Below are 24,173 nucleotides of genomic sequence, written 5' to 3' on the forward strand. Positions count from 1 at the left end.
GGCACATCAAGCGTTTCAGTGTTAATGGATTCCACTGGTCAGTATAATAATTAATTTGGACCATTGGAAAGCATTACTACTCAAACAGTAGGCGCATTAAGATGCGTTTACACTCATTTAGCTGCTCTCCTGAACATGCCTTTGATGGGTTTTCTTTTTCAGCCTGTAAGCACTTCTCTTCTTATAGGCCTGTAAACACCTCTGAATGCATGGACACAAGGCTTCCATAGAGATGCTTTTACAGGCTGAAACCCCCCCCCCCCCCACCAAAAACTTGTAAAAGCGTTGTTTTTTTAAGCCCAGTGTGCATGAGCCAAATAGTCACATAACAACACAAAATAGAGTGTACCTAGTAACATAAAGTTCAGTAGCTGTTAGGAGGGTCAGCCAATGAAACAATCAGCTATCCAGCCAAATAGTCCAATAATGAATGGGTGCTGGACGGTCATACATTGAATAACACATGGAGGGGGGAAGGGGGCCCCAGTCAATTTGTTTTAACTTCTTTAAAACAGCACATCAGCTAAAAATTCTTCACAATACAGTTAATTATTTATGGAATTAATACAGTATAAATTATTTGCTTTTGACAGAGGTGACTGTAGCCGTATTAGTGCATTTGTGACAGAAACAATTGAGTACTGACCGTGATACTTTTTTTATTTGCACTAACATACATTATCTCTAGTCTAATCCTAGTTTTATAACCATTGCTGTGTACATTAGTTTGTGTGTGTTTTGTTTGGTTTTTTTTCCTCTCCCCCTCAGAGATTGTTTCTTTTAACATTCTGCTAAAACTTTGTGAAGTACTGTAGTACTGCTTGGACCTTGAAGAAGGGGACACACCCCAAAAGCTTGTCCTGAAAATTGTATGTTAGTGCAAATAAAAAAAAGTATCACGGACAGTACTCAATTGTTTCTGTTGCTTTTTACAGAAATAGCAAAATGCTTATACAAACACTCTAAGAATGTCTTGTTTCTCACCTCTAAATTTTTTGGGTGGGTTGTCAAGATCTCCAGCTGCTGGCTCTACTACGCATCTATCATCAACCAATCTATAAAAGAGCAAAAGAAATGTAAATACAAATGTTTTTTATGCTATTACTTTTGCAAAGGTCTTTTCATTTACTAACATCTTCAGGAATATACACCCCTTATCTTCATTAAAGCATTTTCAAAAAATAGTAAAATCATTCTGAAGAGCTAATAAAGGCATACCTCGTTTACAAATTTAATTCGTTCTGAGGGACTTTTCGTATAGCGAAAAATTCATAAACCGAAACGCCTTTTCCCATAGGAATGCATTGAAAACCAATTAATCCGTTCCTGAGGTCAGAAAAAAGTAAACGCACTAAAATACTGCATGAGTTATTTTATCAAGTCATGTGGTATTTTAGTAGTGACAACCATGTGTTAATGTTTCAGCTGTCAGCGGGGTTCCCCACTCACAGCTGAATGTAAAAGAATTGCCGGCAATTAAAAAAATAAATAAATAAACGGCGTGGGGTCCCCCTTCCCATCCATACCAAGCCCTTCGGGTCTGGTATAGATTTTGAAGGGAACTCCCATGCCAAAAATTAAACAAAAATGGCGTGGGGGTCCTCCCAAAATCCATACCAGACCCTTATCCGAGAATGCAGCCCGGCAGGTCAGGAAAGGGGGGGGGGCGAGCGAGCGCCCCGCCCTCCTGAATCATACCATGCCACATGCCCTCAACATGGGGGGCTGCTTTGGGGCATGGGGGGCTTTAACAAGTGGGCCCCCAGATCCCCCCCCACTATGCGAATGAGTATGGGGTACATAGTCCCGATACTCATTCACAAAAAACAAAAAGTGTAGTGTGAAAAAAGACAGGACACGGTCTTTGACAAGTCCTTTATTAAAAGAAGAAATTAAAGAATGTCCCCAGCAGTATATCCAAAGTCAATCACGATGCCCGCCGCCGCCACCACCGCTGACTCAAAACAAAGAATTAAAAGAAAGGATCCGCTGTTCACGATGGCTTCCAGCCATCTGCCTGCTCTGGTGGTTTTACCTTTCCTAAATAGGTAAGGGGCGGGGCTGCCCAGGACATCACCTGAATGACCCTGCCCCATGTGACATCATTGATATCACATGGGGTGGGGTCACATGCGTGATATCCCTGGGTGGCCCCGCCCCTTACCTATTTAAGAACTGTCAAATCACCTGAGCAGGCAGACAGCTGGAAGCCATTGTCAGAAGTGGAGCCTTTTTTTTAATTCTTTTTTTTGGGGCAGCGGTAGCGGCGGGCATCGTGATTGACTTTGATCTACTTGGACATTCTTTTATTTTTTTTTTTTTTAATAAAAGACTTTCTTTTTTCACACTACAATTTTTGTTTTTTTGTGAATGAGTATAGGGACCATGTACCCCATACTCATTTACATAGGGGGGAGCCGGGATCTGGGGGCCCCCTTGTTAAAGGAGGCTTCCAGATTCTGATAACCCCCGTGCTTGCAGACCCCCACAACCACCAGCCAGGGTTGTGGGGAAGAGGCCTTTGTCCCCATCAACATGGGGACAAGGTGCTTTGGGGGGGAGCCCCCCTCCTGCCCCAAAGCACCCCCCCATTTTGAGGGCAAGTGTCCCGGTATGGTTCAAGGGGGGGGGGGCACTCGTTCGCCCCCCTCCTTTCCTGACCTGCCATGCTGCATGCTCGGATAAGGGTCTGGTATGGATTTCGGGGGAGACCCCCACCGTTTTTTATTATGGTGCCAGTTTTTAAATGTAATTACTGCTTTTTTTTTCACTATGGCTCAGAAATTCAGCTATCACTTTCCCCCCAGCTAAAAGAGAAAGTTTCTTTTTAGTTTATTTCCCCAAGTTAAAAGAAACAATGTTTCCTTTTAGTTTTAAGAAACTAAGCTTCCTTTAACTCTGGGGAAAGTGACAGTTCTGTGAACTACAGTGAAGAAAAAAAAAAGCCGACAATTGCATTTAAAAAACAGCACCGATATACGCTTCGTATTGCGAAAAAAATTCAAAAAACATTTGTAAACCAAGGCATTATTTTCAATGGATTTTCGTTCATAAACCAAAAATTACGTTAACAAGGCGTTTGTAAACCAAGGTACACCTGTACTAGACAACAAGTGAAAACCAGCTCTATTTACATTTGTCTAATCTATGTACAGTACTTTGTAATCCCTTGCAGCCAGATCCCAGACAGCTTCTCACACGTGTGGTGGGTGGGTCTATTTCTTGAAGCACATGGAAGGTTTGAAGTTGAATATGAGTGATACCTACAATGTAGCAACACCTCTGACCCTTATACTGATACTGATACATCAGGCTTTCTGCAGGTGAGAGATAGCAAAGAACCTGCAGTGAGTGTGTTTGGGTATACCTCTCCTGTAGTACAAACACATAAGCAAAGGTAGATCCTAGGTCACCAGATTACTGCAGCAGGTAGGCTTTAATCCCTGTTTGTATCTCGAGGCTTTCTTCATAATGTTGACCTGATTATAATTTAGGAGTACGTTTGAACGTCAGTATTCCTGGCCAAAATTTATTTTGTTTATTTTATGCATATTTGCACATATTTGTGCATATTTGTGTGCACACTTGCTTGTATGCACAAGTAAACTAAATTTGAGCTTTCAGAATAGAATGTTAACCCCTTCAAATTAACATTTTATGCATTTATTTGTACATATTTGCATGCATGCGCATATAGATACTGACAAGCAACTCAGATTTCAGTATTTTGTTTTTTTTACTTGTCTATATGCAGTGAACATTTACATGCCTGTGTATACAAGCACATTGAAAACAATGGACTGCATTTATCTCTATAAAAACACCTGTATGCCTAAAAACAAGCTTTTAGACAGCAGTGTGCAAGATGCCTTAATGCTCACTAGTCCTGAAGAATCCTCAGCTGTTGGATCAATGCCTTGGTTTCTTCAAAGTGCAAGAACAAGTTGTGCTTGAATAGCAACCCTTTTTAAAGTTTTCCAAGAAAATGCAGCACCATTAAGTGATAATGTGCAAAAAAACTAAACTAATATATACAGTGGGGCAAAAAAGTATTTAGTCAGCCACCAATTGTGCAAGTTCTCCCACTTAAAAAGATGAGAGAGGCCTGTAATTGGCATCATAGAAAGACCTCAGCTATGAGAGACAAAATGAGAAAAAAAATCCAGACAATCACATTGGCTGATTTGGAAAGAATTTATTTGCAAATTATGGTGGAAAATAAGTATTTGGTCAAAATCAAAAGTTCATCTCAATACTTTGTTATATATCCTTTGTTGGCAATGACAGAGGTCAAACGTTTCCTGTAAGTCTTCACAAGGTTGGCACACACTGTTGCTGGTATGTTGGCCCATTCTTCCATGCAGATCTCTAGAGCAGTAATGTTTTGGGGTTGTCGCTGGGCAACACGGACTTTCAACTCCCTCCAAAGGTTTTCTATGGGGTTGAGATCTGGAGACTGGCTAGGCCACTCCAGGACCTTGAAATGCTTCTTACGAAGCCACTCCTTCATTGCCCGGGCGGTGTGTTTGGGATCATTGTCATGTTGGAAGGCCCAGCCACATTTCATCTTCAATGCCCTTGCTGATGGAAGGAGGTTTGCACTCAAAATCTCACGATACGTGGCCCCATTCATTCTGTCCTGTACATGGATCAGTTGTCCTGGTCCCTTTGCGGAGAAACAGCCCCAAAGCATGATGTTGCCACCCCCATGCTTCACAGTAGGTATGGTGTTCTTTGGATGCAACTCAGCATTCTCTCTCCTCCAAACATGACGAGTTGTGTTTCTACCAAACAGTTCTATTTTGGTTTCATCTGACCATATGACATTCTCCCAATCCTGTTCTGGATCATCCAAATGCTCTGTAGCAAACTTCAGACGGGCCCGGACATGTACTGGCTTAAGCAGGGGGACACGTCTGGCACTGCAGGATCTGAGTCCCTGGCGGCGTAGTGTGTTACTGATGGTAGCCTTTGTTACGTTGGTCCCAGCTCTCTGCAGGTCATTCACTAGGTCCCCCCGTGTGGTCCTGGGATTTTTGCTCACCGTTCTTGTGATCATTTTGACCCCACGGGGTGAGATCTTGCGTGGAGCCCCAGATCGAGAGAGATTATCAGTGGTCTTGTATGTCTTCCATTTTCTAATTATTGCTCCCACAGTTGATTTGTTCACACCAAGCTTCTTGCCTATTGCAGATTCAGTCTTCCCAGCCTGGTGCAGGTCTACAATTTTGTTTCTGGTGTCCTTCAACAGCTCTTTGGTCTTCACCATAGTGGAGTTTGGAGTGTGACTGTTTGAGGTTGTGGACAGGTGTCTTTTATACTGATAACGAGTCCAAACAGGTGCCATTGATACAGGTAATGAGTGCAGGACAGAGGAGCTTCTTAAAGAAGAAGGTACAGGTCTGTGAGAGCCAGAAATCTTGCTTGTTTGTAGGTGACCAAATACTTATTTTCCACCATAATTTGCAAATAAATTCTTTCCAAATCAGCCAATGTGATTGTCTGGATTTTTTTTCTCATTTTGTCTCTCATAGTTGAGGTCTTTCTATGATGCCAATTACAGGCCTCTCTCATCTTTTTAAGTGGGAGAACTTGCACAATTGGTGGCTGACTAAATACTTTTTTGCCCACTGTATATATATATATATATATATATATAGTATATTGCAAAAATGAGTACACCCCTTTTGAAAGGTAATATTTAAACGATATCTCATTAAAGACAAGAACAATTTCCAAAATTGAGTTTTATAGAACATTTGTTTAGCTCATTACATGCAAGTCAGGTTAATAATATAACTTCAGTTTTACTCAAATTAGTTGATGCAAAAATGATACACCTCACAAGAAAATATACTAAATCTAGTGTATTGTATGATCTCCATGATTTGTAAGGTCGGCACCAAGTCTTCTAGGTATGGAATCAACATGTTGGCGACATATTGCAACATTTATTTTTTTCTATTCTTCAAGAACGACCTCTTTTAGAGCCTGGATGCTGGATAGAGAGTGATGCTCAACTTGTCTGTACAGAATTCCCCATAGGTGTTCAATTGGGTTCAGGCCAGGAGACATACTTGGCCACTGAATCACTTTCACCTTGTTCTTCTTTTGAAATGCAAAAGTGGCCTTAGATGTGTGTTTAGGATAATTGTCAGGTTGCAAAAGTGCTCGATGACCAAGAGTGCGGAGTGATGGTAGCATCCTCCCTTTCAATATAGACCAGTACATCTGTGAATTCATGATACCATAAATGAAATGTAGCTCCCCGACACCAGCAGCACTCATGCAGCCCCACAGAAGGACACTGCTACCACCATGTTTCACTGTAGGCACCATGCATTTTTCTTTTTGTACTTTAAAACTTTGCGACAGCATACAGTTTTGAAGCCATCAGTGTCACGGATCCACGGTCGCCACCACCAACATGCAACAATCGTACGGCCGTGACTAACAGTAATACATCCCGCCTGCGGCATCAGACCCCAGACCTTCTCACCAAACTCGTGACCGGTGTGACGCGCGTAACAAGGCCCCACCCAGCTGCACCCAGCACAGCGATTGTCTACAATCGGTGCCTGCAGCCTGAATGCGCTTCTTACTGGGTCAGGTTAATTACACCACTAACCCTTCACACTGCCACCACTGTCTTGAAATGTACAGAGAAGACGGACTCTGTCAGAAATACACTATAGTGATTGAAAAGTCACCTGTCCAATATGGTCAATTGGGCAGGGAGCAAACAAACACAGTAGCGTCTCTTCAAAAGGCAGGAATTCGTGAATTGCAGGTAAGCGCTTAGAAACAGTTTAACACTTTCAGAAAGAAAGATTTATTACTAAAAGAGTCAAACAGGTGCAATAAAATATTTACAAAGAGATGTCACAAAAATATATATATATGTATATAAAGACACAGCAGAGATAATAAGAAGATTACAGGGTTAAGTTACTCGCCCTTAGCCTGGGTTTGCAGATCCAAGTTGCAGAGCAGGACGATTCTTTATCTCCTCCCTCGATGTTAGTTGGGAGATCTGTATATATCAACTTAAAACTAGCTTGTCTCTTCTTAAAAGTCCCTCTCAAAGGGAGGGGGCTCTGACTACATGTTTTGGGAGTGGTCAGTGGCAAACTCAGTTAAAACTAACAGCTTCATAATCCATGACATGAAACACACAGTTGACCTGAGGAATGTTCAATTCTCTTTTAAGTCCGGGAGAGAAGTTATTATCTGTTTTATGATGTGGGGGCTCACACAGTTTTGGGGTCAGTGCTTCCCAATTCTCTGAGAAATGCTGGCCTTATCAGAACGTAGGTGAGAAAGGTTATATTTCAGCAGACTGCCTGGTACCTGGACTCAGGATGCTTAACCTGGTTGACCCACACCATCTGTCAGGAGATAACGTTTGCCTCTCAGGACGGCAGGGGGTAGGGAATGAGGGCTGAGAAATAGAAAATATCTTGAATAAAAAGAGAAAAAATGGAAAAGGAGAACTTTGCTCCAACTCTGATGAGCTAGTTTGCTACAATCAGTTCCAAAAAAATTTATCTTGCTCTCATCTCAACAGAGTAGAGTCCCAGTAGTCTTCTTCTTTTTCAGCATGGGCCCTGGCAAATTCTAGGTAGGCTTTTTTGTGCATGGGCTTTAGGAGAGGCTTCCTTTGTGGACGACACCCATGCATGCCATTCCTCTGCAGTGTACGCTGTATTGTGTCATGGGAAACAATCACCCCAGTTTGGCTTTCACTGCTAACTGCAGTGAACTTGCATGGCGGTTTTCTTCAACCCTTTTCATCAGAAGATGCTCCTGTTGAGGTGGTAACTTCCAGGGAAGGCCTGGACGTGAGATGGTTGCAGTTCCATTTTTGGTAAATTTTTGTATCACTTTTGCTACAGTATTCTGACTGATAAGTAAAGCTTTACTGATCTTGTAGCCTTCACCTTTATTGTTTAAAGAAATTATTTGGGATGTACTAATTTATGCTGTGCACTGTGTATAATTAAAAGTAATGTCCACAATATACTAATAAAGACCAGAAACTGAAATAGAAAGTGAAAGTGTTTGTGTGTGGTTAATCCAATAATCCAGAGGTGATACACCATGTGTATTCATCTGTCACCACTACACACTTACCAACTCACAAGCTGCAATAGTTGCAGCAACAACGAATATAACATTAAATGGGCAGATATGGAGCCACTGTACTCCTCAATACCAGACAGGCTATATGGTTCCCAGGTTCCAACAATCACAGGTATTCTTCACATCAGAAAATACAGTGCATCCAAGTCTGGAAACTGCATACAAATGCTCACCATATGGATCCACATACGAAAAATGTATACAGTGTAGTATTTTATTAAAATTCAAACCATTGCTAAAAACAGACATCCATCCAAGTATATAACTTCCCGGGTTCATAAAAACAATTTTAGCCGCATACAAGTTTGAAAAGCACAAGTGTCAACCAACAGCAAACATGAGTGCACTCACTAAGATGGCCCTTGCAACTGAGGACCAGAAATGGCGGCATGACGTTAGCACATAGCTCTGCCCTGACGTGTTTTGTGCAATAACACAACTTCAGGGGACTTTAGTGCTCTCATGCCTAATTGTGAGAGTGTCTCAAAATCATGACTATTGGGAGGCATGCACTTTAAATACGCAAATCTATAATATGGTGACAAAACATGGATTGCTATAGGAGTTGTAAAGTTGTAAATACTTATTTCAACAACATGTCCTTTGCTAGAAGGAACATTATCCATCCTACTTGTCTTTACTACAGATTAGAAGTGGCAACCTATAAAAAACCAGAGGTTATACCTAGAGATGAGCGAATTATTCAAAAATTCGATTCGGCTGATTCGCCGAATTTGAGGAAGAAATTCGATTCGATGCGAATTTATTCGCTACGAATTTAACTTATAAAAAGGGTTTCTAGGCTTCAGAGAGCCTTTAAATTAGTGCAGAACACTGTACCTTTCATTTAAGTGCCCTTGGAGATGAGGAAGGAGAAGGAGAAGGATGAGAAGAAGGAGAAGGATGAGAAGAAGGAGAAGGATGAGAAGAAGGAGAAGGATGAGAAGAAGGATGAGAAGAAGGAGAAGGATGAGAAGAAGGATGAGAAGAAGGAGAAGGATGAGAAGAAGAAGGATGAGAAGAAGAAGAAGGATGAGAAAAAGGAGAAGGATGAGAAGAAGAAGAAGGATGAGAAGAAGAAGAAGGATGAGAAGAAGAAGAAGGATGAGAAGAAGGAGAAGGATGAGAAGAAGAAGAAGGATGAGAAGAAGAAGAAGGATGAGAAGAAGGAGAAGGATGAGAAGAAGAAGGATGAGAAGAAGGAGAAGGATGAGAAGAAGAAGAAGGATGAGAAGAAGAAGAAGGATGAGAAGAAGGAGAAGGATGAGAAGAAGGAGAAGGATGAGAAGAAGAAGAGGGATGAGAAGAAGAAGAAGGATGAGAAGAAGGAGAATTCCAAGCCGGCAAAAAGTGTATCTGCAGAGCTCCGCTATTTCTTAGCGGAGCTCTGCAGATACACTTAGCGGAGCTCTGCAGATACACTTAGCGGAGCTCTGCAGATACACTTAGCGGAGCTCTGCAGATACACTTTTTGCCGGCTTGGAATTCTTCTTATTTTCATCCTACTTCTTCTTCTTCTTCTTCTTCATCCTCATCCTCAGAAGAAGAAGAAGAGGATGAGGATGAGGATGAAGAGGAAGAAGAAGCAGAAGTAGGATGAAAATAAGAAGAATTCCAAGCCGGCAAAAAGTGTATCTGCAGAGCTCCTCTATTCTGCAGATACACTTAGAGGAGCTCTGCAGATACACTTTTTGCCGGCTTGGAATTCTTCTTATTTTCATCCTACTTCTTCTTCTTCTTCATCCTCATCCTCATCCTCAGAAGAAGAAGAAGAGGATGAGGATGAAGAAGAAGAAGTAGGATGAAAATAAGAAGAATTCCAAGCCGGCAAAAAGTGTATCTGCAGAGCTCCGCTAAGTGTATCTGCAGAGCTCCGCTATTTCTGACAGTTCTCTGACATTCACTCCATACAGCGGTTGAAACATTGTATCTATTTGTTTCCATTTATGGAAACAAATAGATACAATGTTTCAACCGCTGTATGGAGTGAATGTCAGAGAACTGTCAGAAATAGGCTATTTCTGACAGTTCTCTGACATTCACTCCTCAACCGCTGTATGGAGTATTGAATGTCAGAGAACTGTCAGAAATAGCCTATTTCTGACAGTTCTCTGACATTCACTCCATACAGCGGTTGAAACATTGTATCTATTTGTTTCCATAAATGGAAACAAATAGATACAATGTTTCAACCGCTGTATGGAGTGAATGTCAGAGAACTGTCAGAAATAGCGGAGCTCCGCTATTTCTGACAGTTCTCTGACATTCACTCCATACAGCGGTTGAAACATTGTATCTATTTGTTTCCATTTATGGAAACAAATAGATACAATGTTTCAACCGCTGTATGGAGTGAATGTCAGAGAACTGTCAGAAATTGGCTATTTCTGACAGTTCTCTGACATTCACTCCTCAACCGCTGTATGGAGTATTGAATGTCAGAGAACTGTCAGAAATAGCCTATTTCTGACAGTTCTCTGACATTCACTCCATACAGCGGTTGAAACATTGTATCTATTTGTTTCCATAAATGGAAACAAATAGATACAATGTTTCAACCGCTGAGCTCTGCAGATACACTTAGCGGAGCTCTGCAGATACACTTAGCGGAGCTCTGCAGATACACTTTTTGCCGGCTTGGAATTCTTCTTATTTTCATCCTACTTCTTATTCTTCATCCTCATCCTTAGAAGAGGATGAGGATGAGGATGAAGAAGAAGAAGAAGTAGGATGAAAATAAGAAGAATTCCAAGCCGGCAAAAAGTGTATCTGCAGAGCTCCTCTATTCTGCAGATACACTTAGAGGAGCTCTGCAGATACACTTTTTGCCGGCTTGGAATTCTTCTTATTTTCATCCTACTTCTTCTTCTTCTTCATCCTCATCCTCTTCTTCTTCTTCCGAGGATGAGGATGAAGAAGAAGAAGTAGGATGAAAATAAGAAGAATTCCAAACCGGCAAAAAGTGTATCTGCAGAGCTCCTCTAAGTGTATCTGCAGAATAGAGGAGCTCTGCAGATACACTTTTTGCCAGCTTGGAATTCTTCTTATTTTCATCCTACTTCTTCTTCTTCTTCTTCATCCTCATCCTCAGAAGAAGAAGAGGATGAGGAAGAAGAAGAAGAAGAAGAAGAAGTAGGATGAAAAGAAGAATGAAAAGAAGAAGAAGAAGAATGAAAAGAAGAATGAGAAGAATGAAAAGATTCTTCTTTTCATTCTTCTTTACATTCTTCTTCTTCTTTTCATTCTTCTTCTTCTTCTTCTTTTCATTCTTCTTTTCATTCTTCTCATTCTTCTTTTCATTCTTCTCATTCTTCTTCTCATTCTTCTTTTCATTCTTCTTCTCATTCTTCTTTTCATTCTTCTTCTTCTTTTCATTCTTCTTTTCATTCTTCTTTTAATTCTTCTTTTCATTCTTCTTTTCATTCATTCTTCTTCTTCTTTTCATTCTTCTTCTTCTTTTCATTCTTCTTTTTCTTCTTTTCATTCTTCTTTTCATTCTTCTCATTCTTCTTTTCATTCTTCTCATTCTTCTTTTCATTCTTCTTCTTTTCATTCTTCTTTTCATTCTTCTTCTTCTTTTCATTCTTCTTTTCATTCTTCTTCTCATTCTTCTTTTCATGAAGAAGAAAAGAAGAATGAGAAGAATGAAAAGAAGAATGAAAAGAAGAATGAGAAGAATGAAAAGAAGAATGAGAAGAATGAAAAGAAGAATGAAAAGAAGAAGAAGAATGAAAAGAAGAAGAAGAAGAATGAAAAGAAGAAGAAGAATGAAAAGAAGAATGAAAAGAAGAAGAAGAAGAATGAAAAGAAGAATGAAAAGAAGAAGAAGAATGAAAAGAAGAACAAGAAGAATGAAAAGAAGAATGAAAAGATTCTTCTTCTTCTTCTTTTCATTCTTCTTTTCATTCTTCTTCTTCTTTTCATTCTTCTTCTTCTTCTTTTCATTCTTCTCATTCTTCTTTTCATTCTTCTTTTCATTCTTCTTCTTCTTTTCATTCTTCTTTTCATTCTTCTCATTCTTCTTTTCATTCTTCTTTTCATTCTTCTTCTCATTCTTCTTCTTCTTTTCATTCTTCTTTTCATTCTTCTTCTCATTCTTCTTTTCATGAAGAAGAAAAGAAGAATGAGAAGAATGAAAAGAAGAAGAATGAAAAGAAGAATGAGAAGAAGAATGAAAAGAAGAATGAAAAGAAGAATGAGAAGAATGAAAAGAAGAATGAAAAGAAGAAGAATGAAAAGAAGAAGAAGAATGAAAAGAAGAATGAAAAGAAGCAGAAGAAGAATGAAAAGAAGAATGAAAAGAAGAAGAATGAAAAGAAGAAGAAGAATGAAAAGAAGAATGAGAAGAATGAAAAGAAGAAGAAGAATGAAAAGAAGAATGAAAAGAAGAAGAATGAAAAGAAGAAGAAGAAGAATGAAAAGAAGAATGAAAAGAAGAATGAGAAGAATGAAAAGATTCTTCTTCTTCTTCTTTTCATTCTTCTTCTTCTTTTCATTCTTCTTCTTTTCATTCTTCTTTTCATTCTTCTCATTCTTCTTTTCATTCTTCTCATTCTTCTTTTCATTCTTCTTCTTTTCATTCTTCTCATTCTTCTTTTCATTCTTCTTTTCATTCTCCTTCTCATTCTTCTTTTCATGAAGAAGAAAAGAAGAATGAGAAGAATGAAAAGAAGAATGAAAAGAACTATTTCAAGACAGCAAAAAGTGTATCTGCAGAGAGCTCCGCTATTTCTGACAGTTCTCTGACAGTTCCAGCGGTTGACAGCGGTTGAAACATTGTATCTATTTATTTCCGAATAAAAACATCTGTATCCTAAATGGAAACAAATAGATACAATGTTTCAACCGCTGTACATGTGAAGGAACTGTCAGAGAACTGTCAGAAATAGCGGAGCTCTCTGCAGGGACACTTTTGCCGGCTGATCGGGAAAAATCCGATTCGCGCACCCGAATTATGCAAATATTCGGATTCGACGCGAATCAAATTTTTCCTGAAATTCGAAACGAATTCCACTTCGCCTGGTTCGATTCGCTCATCTCTAGTTATACCATTGCTTATCAGTATCCATTTACTACCAATTATACTACTTTGCTCAAGCTCTGAGTTGATGATAAGCCAAACCACATCAATATACACACACAGCATGTTCTAACCTATTTATCCTGTGCAAACTGTCTAAAAACTCTGCTGCTCATTCAGATCCATTCTTTAGTAAACATTCGAACTTACAGATTGTATGATCACAAAATCATAAGCTATCCTTATAAATGTATTTGTACGGCTGAGTAGAGGTGGTTTAACAGGAATTAAAAGTAAATATTGACCATGATCTGTAAATTATACTTTTAAGTTGCTTTTTAATGTAAGTATACTGGTTCAGAGGCCCTGAGCAGGATTTTTCAGCTCTGTCTTGGTGTTTCAGGCCTCCAGGCAGTTGGCATTTATATGGTATGATGTATCTAAACAATGAACTCTATTTTTCATTTAATTAAAACTGTTAATGACTGTTACATGTAATGACAATGAATAGCTGACTAGGATAGTAACCTTTTTGAGCATGGAATCCAGTGGCTCTTCTTGCTTAATGTAGTATTAAACCCAAAGTCCCAAAATAATTTCTGTATATACCTGCAAATACACTCTTTATTAATGCCATTACATTTGTTAGTAAACCTATTGTAAAGGTTTGCTAGATTCAGGTAATTTCTTATTACAGATGTAGAGCTTCTCCCTAAATTCTGGTTGAGGACCGCACACCTTCTATTTCAACCACAACAGCTGGGGGGGCTACATCTGCCATTATCCCATGCACAAGCAAAATTGATTTGCAGGTCAGATGAGACATTGTTGGTGACCCATTGTTTGTGTTGCTGGTGTTAGTAAGAGGAATAGTGCCTCTTCATGGATGCCATTGGAAAAAATAAATGCTTATTCTAAGTGTCAGTGGGAGGAAGAGTGCCCTGAGGGCATGTTAAAGGTTAGCAAGCAGGCCACAGATTAGATACCACTAATCGTCTTGCTACCGTGCAAAGTAACACCGGATAGCCTGTGTCCTATACTATGTTCCAAAGACATGGAATTTACAGGCAAGTCAAAATCCTCTCATCTTAAAATGGTATTAAACCCAAAAACAAAAATTTATTATATTGCAGTTTACCCTTCCTTAAATGTGGTTTTAGGCAGGTGTATGTTGACTTCTGTACTCTGGTGGCACTGTTGAAACCATCAGACAGGAAGAGTGGAGGGCAAAAAGAATGCACATTCCTCTCAGTCCTCTGTAAGCGTCATCGGGTGAGCGGCTGTTCAATTGGATGTTGCTGAACTGTATGACCCCCGCACCCATCTTTAGCAAGGGCAGTTATAATAAGCACTGACTGACTGCATTAGGCGTGTATTTTGTGTGTGGCTAGGTCAGAGACTAGAAACTGCTGGACAGGAAGAATTTGCCTAGCATGAGGCAGAGGTTCCATAGGAGGAGGGACAGTATTGGGACTGCTCACTAATGCTGCTGTGGCAGACCTTTCTGCTGCTAGTTCTTTGCTGCTCATTGTCTACTAGCCGGCTCCTGCGTCAGGTGCTGTCAGTCTCCGAGCACCGTTTGCTGCAAGTGTTGTACAATCATCTGTGAGTGTTGCTACATAGGCTCTGTTGCTGTATGCGTAGTTCCTTCCGCTAGGCTGCCTACAATCTGGCCTCCCTGCCGTATACATGGTGGCAGCATACATTTCATTTTTCTTAAGTGTGCTTTACTTTATTTTACCTTGTGATCCAGTCAAGTCAGTAACACACTTCCTGTCTTAGGGTGCCTGCATTCTGGATGAAGCAGTAAAGCAGACATATTTTGACAGCAGCATTATCAGTCTGGGGGAGAGTAGCGTTAGACTAGCAGATTTAGATGGACTTGACTAACAAATTGAACTGCTACTTTGTCTGCACAATTTGGTCTGCTAAAGCAGGTTGAAAAATATCAGACTTCCTGTTTGGATCACCAGGTGAAAATTAAAGAAAAATTCATATAAAGAAAACTAATGCAACCACATCTAAGAATTGGTGAGCTGCAAATTAAAACATTTTTGTTTTTAGGTTTAATACTGCTTTAATTGTACAGTACAGGACACATGCTGGATATTCCTAGACCATGGGATGGCCCCAAGCAATAAATAAAAAGAGAGGGCAACCACAAGGCAAAGAGAACTGTGCTGAAAGTCCCAACAATAACAAGGGTCAACAAACCCAACTCTAGGACTGATATGCCTGTGTTCACACTAGGGAGAACAAGGACTTCCAAATGTGATAGCACATTTTTCTGGAAGTGGCTTTCTGTCTTTAAGCAATATAAAAAAGTGACAGTATCTGAGACACCCTTGTCCTTTAAGACCTGGGTTTCAACAGTCATGCTGTTAAAGCCAGTGATGGATAGGGAGGATGGAACAAAGGGCCCTGAGACAGAAGGTCTGACCTGTTTGGAAGAGGCCAGGGATCGTCTTCTAGCAATTTGAATATGTCTGGGTACTAGGTTTTCCTGGGCAAATATTGTGCAATGATTTTGCACTGGAGGAAAGGCATAGATGAACTAGAATGGGTTCCGGAGAGTTATCAGAGCATCTGATGCCAGTGCTAGAGGATTCCTGAAGAAAAGAGGTCCTGTGATCTAGAGCTAGTTTTATCGCTGTGAGCTCCAGAATGTTGATAGGGTTCTTGGCTTCCTTGGGTGACAATGTTCCCTCAACTGTGAGGAATTGGAACATTCCTCCCCAGTCTGTGAGGCTGGCATCTATTGTTATCACCCTCCATGGATATGACAGTAACAACTTCCCCATTCTCAAGGTTGGACCGGAAAACCACCAAGCTAGGGAGTTCCTTGGCTGGCTATAGAGGAAGATAGGGAGGTCAACAGAAGAAGTGTGCTTGTTCCAGGCTAACAAGATGTTAAGTTGGAGAGGCTTCAAATGGAATTGAGTGACGGGAATGGCCTCTAATAAGGCTAAGAATCTAAGAATCTCGCTGAGGGATGTCTCTTTGATCTTAACCTAGAATGAGATCTTAGAGTGAAAATTGTATTCTCTGGAAAAAAAAATTGGCCCGGTGTGTGTCTAGAACAGCAATGGGCAAACTACGGCCCGCGGGCCGTACACGGCACGGCGGACCTTTTAATCCGGCCCGCGGAGCGTGGCAAACATTGGCTGTCAGGATGTAGGCGGGGCAGCGTGACGAACTCCTCTCCTCTCACAGTCCGCCCTGAAGACCGGAACGGCGCGGGAACACGACGAGAGGAACGTGCGGAGCAAAGGTAAGTGAATTGACACAATATGGGGAATGAATTACTATAGGGGAGATGAATTACTATAGGGGGGATGAATTACTATATGGGGGATTAATTACTATGGGGGATGAATTACTATAGGGGGGATGAATTACTATGGGGGATGAATTACTATATGGGGTATTAATTACTTTGGGGGATGAATTACTATATGGGGGATGAATTACTATGGGGGATGAATTACTATGGGGGATGAATTACTATGGGGGATGAATTACTATATAGGGGATGAATTACTATGGGGGATGAATTACTATAGGGGGGATGAATTACTATAGGGGGGATGAATTACTATAGGGGGGATGAATTACTATGGGGGATGAATTACTATATGGGAGATGAATTACTATATGGGGGATGAATTACTATGGGGGATAAATTACTATGGGGGATGAATTACTATATGGGGGATGAATTACTATGGGGGATGAATTACTATGGGGGATGAATTACTATATGGGGGATTAATTACTATGCTTACTATGGGGGAATATTACTACACTTACTATGGATGGCATGGTAGTGGCTGGGCCGGCCAGCAGCTAGTACGGCCCACGGGTCCAATATATGAACCCATTGCGGCCCTCAAGTCAAAAAGTTTGCCCACCCCTGGTCTAGAATGAGGCCTGGGTATTCTAAACTGGGGGAAGGCTGGAGAGTAGATTTTTGAAAGCAGATAATTTGACCGAAGACCTAAAACATGAATAGTCTGTTGGATGTTAGAAGATAAATGAAGGAGAGATGAGTCCTTTAGAGGAAGGTTGTATAGGTACCATTACCTGAATGATCTTGTTTCTTAGGAAGGCAAAAAGATGTGCAAATGCAGTCTGATATTAGACCTGTGAACAAGCAGGGAGCAGGCTGTGTATGGTTTGTGGGTTTCCAAACCACAACACCTGGTTGCTGGTTCAGTGGTAGAGTTACAGCAAGCTGGTTGCTATCTTAAAGGGACCAAAGCCTATAGATGACAAGTCGATTCCGCCCGGGGGTTCATTAAGCCCTTTAACTGTTACATATTGTGCATCGGATTGAGTGCAGTGTGTTGGTGATGGTCTGGTAATGCTCACAATCTGGAAGCCACTGATTTATTTGGTAGTCCACGGATGAATTGGTGAAAGTTTTTTGCACAGACACTTTTTATTAAATTTATATAAGTAATGAATTGGTGGACTTTTTATCACTTTATGGACTTTTTATTAATTTTATATTACAAGTTTCACCTGATGTTTGTCTGCTATTGTGAAGAGCAAGAAGAGCTGATGGGGTGGGTGAATTAGAAAATGTACATAAGCATCTTGGATGTCTACCGATGTTTAGTATTTCTCCTTTCTCAGAGAGGCAATAACCGACCTTGTGGATTCCATAGGAAACTATGTAATATGAAGATACTTGTTTAGGGATGTTAGGTCCAGGATAGGACAATTACCCCAATTGGGGTTTGGCACTGTGAACAGGTTTGAATAGAATACTTTGAACCTATGGGATAGGAACAATGATTCCTGCGACAGAGGGAGGTCAACAGGTCTGAATTTCCTTGAGAAGATTTTGGTTGGTTTGAGAGAAGAAAATGATGAAGTGGTAGAGGTTTGAACTCTATTTTGTCCCCCTTTGAAACCACCGATTAAACCCACAGGTCTGGGATGCCTTTGACTCAGAAAAATGCAAACTGTAACGGATTTCCCCACATACCACTTCACTGTGAAGAGGGTTTGGGGGACTTGGTAGTCTTGCTCTTGTGCTAAAAGGAAGGACTGAGTTTTGGCTTGAAGATAAAGCCTGAGGAGAATGGTGGAACACTTCTTTTTGAGGAGGTTGAAGTCTGAAAATAAGGGAGTTTAGAAACATTCTATTGTGGAAGAAGTACTTTTCCTCCTGTGATCTATTTAATGAATTTGTCAAGCACCTCACCAAATATACACCCTCCTTCAAATGAGGGTGACAACTGCAAGCAGCTTCAGTTGACCAGGCTTTTAGCAATAGGACATATGGATTAAAATAAGATACAGTCAGGTCCATAAATATTTTGACATCGACACAATTCTAACATTTTTGGCTCTATACACCACCACAATGGATTTGAAATGAAACGAACAAGATGTGCTTTAACTGCAGACTGTCAGCTTTAATTTGAGGGTATTTACATCCAAATCAGGTGAACGGTGTAGGAATTACAACAGTTTGCATATGTGCCTCCCACTTGTTAAGGGACCAAAAGTAATGGGACAGAAGAATAATCATAAATCAAACTTTCACTTTTTAATACTTGGTTGCAAATCCTTTGCAGTCAATTACAGCCTGAAGTCTGGAACGCATAGACATCACCAGACGCTGGGTTTCATCCCTGGTGATGCTCTGGCAGGCCTCTACTGCAACTGTCTTCAGTTCCTGCTTGTTCTTGGGGCATTTTCCCTTCAGTGTTGTCTTCAGCAAGTGAAATGCATGCTCATTCGGATTCAGGTCAGGTGATTGACTTGGCCATTGCATAACATTTCACTTCTTTCCCTTAAAAAACTCTTTGGTTGCTTTTGCAGTATGCTTTGGGTCATTGTCCATGTGCACTGTGAAGCAGCGTCCAATGAGTTCTGAAGCATTTGGCTGAATATGAGCAGATAATATTGCCCAAAACACTTCAGAATTCATCCTGCTGCTTTTGTCAGCAGTCACATCATCAATAAATACAAGAGAACCAGTTCCATTGGCAGCCATACATGCCCACGCCATGACACTACCACCACCATGCTTCACTGATGAGGTGGTTTGCTTAGGATCATGAGCAGTTCCTTTCCTTCTCCATACTCTTCTCTTCCCATCACTCTGGTACAAGTTGATCTTGGTCTCATCTGTCCATAGGATGTTGTTCCAGAACTGTGAAGGCTTTTTTAGATGTCCTTTGGCAAACTCTAATCTGGCTTTCCTGTTTTTGAGGCTCACCAATGGTTTACATCTTGTGGTGAACCCTCTGTATTCACTCTGGTGAAGTCTTCTTTTGATTGGTGACTTTGACACACATACACCTACCTCCTGGAGAGTGTTCTTGATCTGGCCAACTGTTGTGAAGGGTGTTTTCTTCACCAGGGAAAGAATTCTTCGGTCATCCACCACAGTTGTTTTCCGTGGTCTTCCGGGTCTTTTGGTGTTGCTGAGCTCACCGGTGCGTTCCTTCTTTTTAAGAATGTTCCAAACAGTTGTTTTGGCCACGCCTAATGTTTTTGCTATCTCTCTGATGGGTTTGTTTTGTTTTTTCAGCCTAATGATGGCTTGCTTCACTGATAGTGACCGCTCTTTGGATCTCATCTTGAGAGTTGACAGCAATGGATTCCAAATGCAAATAGCACGCTTGAAATTCACTCTGGACCTTTTATCTGCTCATTGTAATTGGGATAATGAGGGAATAACACACACCTGGCCATGGAACAGATGAGAAGCCAATTGTCCCATTACTTTTAGTCCCTTAACAAGTGGGAGGCACATATGCAAACTGTTGTAATTCGTACACCGTTAACCTGATTTGGATGTAAATACCCTCAAATTAAAGCTGACAGTCTGCAGTTAAAGCACATCTTGTTCGTTTCATTTTTAATCCATTGTGGTGGTGTATAGAGCAAAAAATGTTAGAATTGTGTTGATGTCCCAATATTTATGGACCTGACTGTACATTCTGGAGATCTGTGTTATGACTTGTTATAGGGCATCAACACAAAAAAGTAAGGCAGAGAACAGTGTCCGCAAATGTTCAATCCTGAAAGACAGGATCCTGCTGGTTGTTTATTGCCCTAGTCCAGGGGTAGGCAACCTGCGGTTCTCCAGCTGTTGCAGGACTACAAGTTCCATCATGCCTCTGCAAGTAATAGCTGTAACTGTCAGTTTTGTAATGTTGCAATGCCTCATGGGAAATGTAGTTCCACAACAGCTAGAGAGCTGCAGGTTGCCTACCCCTGCCCTAGTCCAAGTAGCTGTGGTCTAGGAAACAGAAATAGCAACAATAGCCAGTTGCAAACCTGGACCTGCCAGGTTAACCACTTGCTGTCCAGCACCAGTACAGCGGAAGGGCAGCAGGTGCACAATCACATATATATACGTGACCAGCCTTCTTCCGCAATGCACACCCCTGCCGACCTATGCTGTGATTGGACACAAAAATCATTGGCTGAAGTCAGCTGATCAGCTGTGTCCAATCACACACAGAGTTCTGTGTTTACAAAACACAGAACTCTGTGTGCAGGAAAGTGGTATGTCAGTTTTTACTCCCTGCTACGCAGGGAGAAAAAACATCCATGTAGTATAGTAAAAGAAGCACATACTACACAGTGTTAGGCACACAATTAACCCCTTGAATGCTCCTAAATGTTAACCCCTTCCCAGCTCATGTCATTAGTACAGTGACAGTGTACCGTATTAGCGCTGATCACTGTGTTAAGTATCACTATTGATGTCAATGCCAGTTAGTCGGTTAGTATACCTCCCAGCCAGCATCAGATTGCCCTCCACACAATCACAGTCCCACTATAATTCACTGATCACCACCATTACCAGTATAGCATCATAGCTGCGTAAATTTCAGTATGTATAACTTTCACACAACACAGTTATTATACATTTATTTGGATTTTTTTTACCAAAGACATGTAGCAGAATACATTTTTGCCTAAATGTATGAAGAAGTTAGATTTTTTTATTGGATATGTTTTCAGGAGAAAGTAGAAAATAATGGGGGGGGTTTACAAATTTTTAGTCTTTTTTCATTTATAAAAATAGAAAAAAAAACAGTGGTGATCAAATACCACCAAAAGAAAGCTTTATTTGTGTGAACAATGTATATAAATTTTCATTTGGGTATAGTGTTGCATTGTAATTGCCAGTTAAAGTAGCACAGTGCTGAATAGCAAACAAAATGCTCTGGTCATGAAGGGGTTAAAACCTTCCAGAGGTCAAGTGGTTAAAGAGCCTGTTAGCAGGATCTTTAAATGAAAGAACATTTTCTATCGACCCAGTAAGATGTTTATTTAAGAGAGCAGGGTCTACTAACGGAACAGCCCACTTTTTAGTGAACTCTTTTTCCACTGGATAGAGTACTGCAAGGAACCTTGGATGTGTGAAAGTCATTGCAGGGTTAACGCAATCCTCATAAATTGCATATTCTTTTTGTTCATAAGTATGAATTTCTTTTTGTCTTAGCAGATCTCTTAGTACCCAAGGGAGCATTGGAAGATGGAGGAAAACCGAGTGTGACTATGCAGAGGATTTTGTGCAGCACAGAAGTGAGCATATCTACACTGGCACCAGTCTACATTCACTATTTCTGTTGCTGATTTATAAGGCATTAGCAGTTGTTTGAAGATTCCTAAGTAAAATAATAAACTAGTGAAGTTAATTATTTCTCCGTAAAGGAGAAGAGGTCCATTTTCTTAGGACACTAGCAAAAAAATTAGGTCTCACAGAGTGTGTTGCGTATTGGGTTACATTCAGGGGAGTGTGTGCAGAAAAGCATTGCATTGTCCAACCACCTGAAGGTACCAACCTATAAACCAGGATCTATCAATATGCAGCCTGTACTGTGCAATTAAAATATCACCTTCACACAATATACACTGCTCAAAAAAATTAAAGGAACACTTTGAAAACACATCAGACCTCAATGGGGAAAAATATCATGCTGGATATCTATACTGATATGGACTGGGTAACGTGTTAGGAACATAAGGATGCCCCAGTGTTTGATGGAAATGAAAACTATCAACCTACAGAAAACTGAATTCAAAGACACCCTGAAAATCAAAATGAAAAGATTATGCAGAAGGCTAATCCATTTTGCTGAAATTTAATTGCAGCAACTCAAAATGGTACCCAGTAGTTTGTATGGCCCCCACGTGATTGTATGAATGCCTGACAACATTGGGGCATGCTCCTAATGGGATGACGGATGGTGTCCTGGGGTCTTTCCTCCCAGATCTGGACCAGGGCATCACTGAGCTCCTGGACAGTCTAAAGTGCAACACAGCAGTGTCGGATGGACCGAAACATGATATCATAGAGGTGTGCTATTGGATTTAGGTCAGGCAAGCGTGGGGCCATTCAATTGTATCAATTCCTTCATACTTCAGGAATTGCCTGCATACTCTCGCCACATGAGTCCGGGCATTGTTGTGCTCCAGGAGGAACCCAGGACCCACTGCACCAGCGTAGGATCTGACAATGGGTCCAAGGATTTCATCCTGATACCTAATGGCAGTCAGGGTGCCATTGTCTAGCCTGTAGAGGTCTGTGCATCCCTTCATGGATATTTCTTCCTCCAGACCATCACTGACCCACCACCAAAACGGTCATGCTGAACTATGTTACAGACAGCATAACGTTCTCCACGGCTTCTCCAGACCCTTCCTTGTCTGTCACATGTGCTTAGGGTGAACCTGCTATCTGTCAAAAGCACAGGGTGCCAGTGTCAGACCTGCCAATTCTGGTGTTCAATGGCAAATGCAATCCAGCTCTATGGTGCCAGACAGTGAGCAAATGGCCCACTAGAGGATGTTGGGCCCTCAGGTCACCCTCATGAAGTCTGTTTCTGATTGTTTAGTCAGAGACATTCACACCAGTAGCCTGCTGGAGGTCATTTTGTAGGACTCTGGCAGTGCTCATCCTGTTCCTCCTTGCACAAAGGAGAAGATACCGGTCCTGCTGATGAGTTAAGGACCTTCTACGGCCCTGTCCAGCTCTCCTCCATGCTCTTGAGACTGTGTTGGGAGACACAACAAACCTTTTGGTAATGGCAAGTATTGATGTGCCAACCTGGAGAAGTTGGACTGCCTGTGCAACCTCTGTAGGGTCTTGGTATCACCTCATGCTATCAGTAGTGACACTGACCATAGCCAAATGCAAAACTAGTGAAAAACAGTCAGAAAAAAAGAGTAGAATAAAAAAAAAACTCAGTGGCCTCCACCTGTAAAACCATTCCTGTTTTTGGGTCATCTCATTGCACCTGTTGTTCATTTCACTAACACCAAAGCAGGTGAAACTGATTAATAACCCCCTCTGCTACTTAACTGACCAGATCAATATCCCAGGAGTTTAATTGACTTGATGCTATACTCTGATTAAAAAGTGTTCCTTTAATTTTTTTGAGTAGTGTAATTTAACACAACAGAGAACCCACCAAAAATAAGCATTTCACCTTTTTGTTTTTGTACTGACTGGTGTTCTCCTTTCTGTTGTGTATTAGCTGATATCCTATCAGTGTCAGCTTTACCCAAACATGTATAGTATATACAAATACAACAATGGATTTAAATATAAACTGTATACTTAAAGCTAAGTCACAGTAAAAGCTGGTATCGAATGCTGCATACACATGGGAGGCGCTTCAGGAAGTACAGGTCATGCACGGAAAACATGGTTAAATATAGCCTTGTATTATAATTTTAAATAGAACTTTTCACGGAACGTTTAAATTGTCAGCCACAATAGAAATGTTAAATTCTTGCCCCGTCATATATCATGTAACAATGCATTACAAACTAAACTAGAGGCTGAAGATTATTGAAATTATATATTAGGATGTATTGTATGAATTTTTGGTAATTTTAATATAATCTATTAAACATTGAAAGGAAAGCAAATTATAATCACAGATACAGTTGTTTATCCTATCTGAACATTATACAGTAATATAACTGCGTTGCAATAATATTTATAGGGTAATAAAAAGTTTCATTA

The 24,173-nt window shown here is 40.7% G+C and overlaps 1 protein-coding gene across 2 annotated transcripts in view; it reads right to left on the reverse strand.

Moving 5' to 3' along the window:
- Positions 1–24,173, reverse strand: part of ITPR3 (inositol 1,4,5-trisphosphate receptor type 3) — a 465,627-nt gene that overhangs the window by 410,105 nt on the left and 31,349 nt on the right. For both annotated transcript variants that reach the window (XM_089673590.1, XM_089673591.1), the window contains exon 2: positions 985–1,055. In XM_089673590.1, coding sequence (XP_089529716.1) covers positions 985–1,055 — 71 coding nt within the window. The remainder of the gene's footprint in view (positions 1–984; positions 1,056–24,173) is intronic.

Source organism: Staurois parvus, unplaced genomic scaffold, assembly GCF_062004578.1.
Source record: "Staurois parvus isolate SC_StPar_1 unplaced genomic scaffold, SC_StPar_1.0 ptg000142l, whole genome shotgun sequence".
In the NCBI taxonomy this organism is placed as follows: Eukaryota; Metazoa; Chordata; class Amphibia; order Anura; family Ranidae; genus Staurois; species Staurois parvus.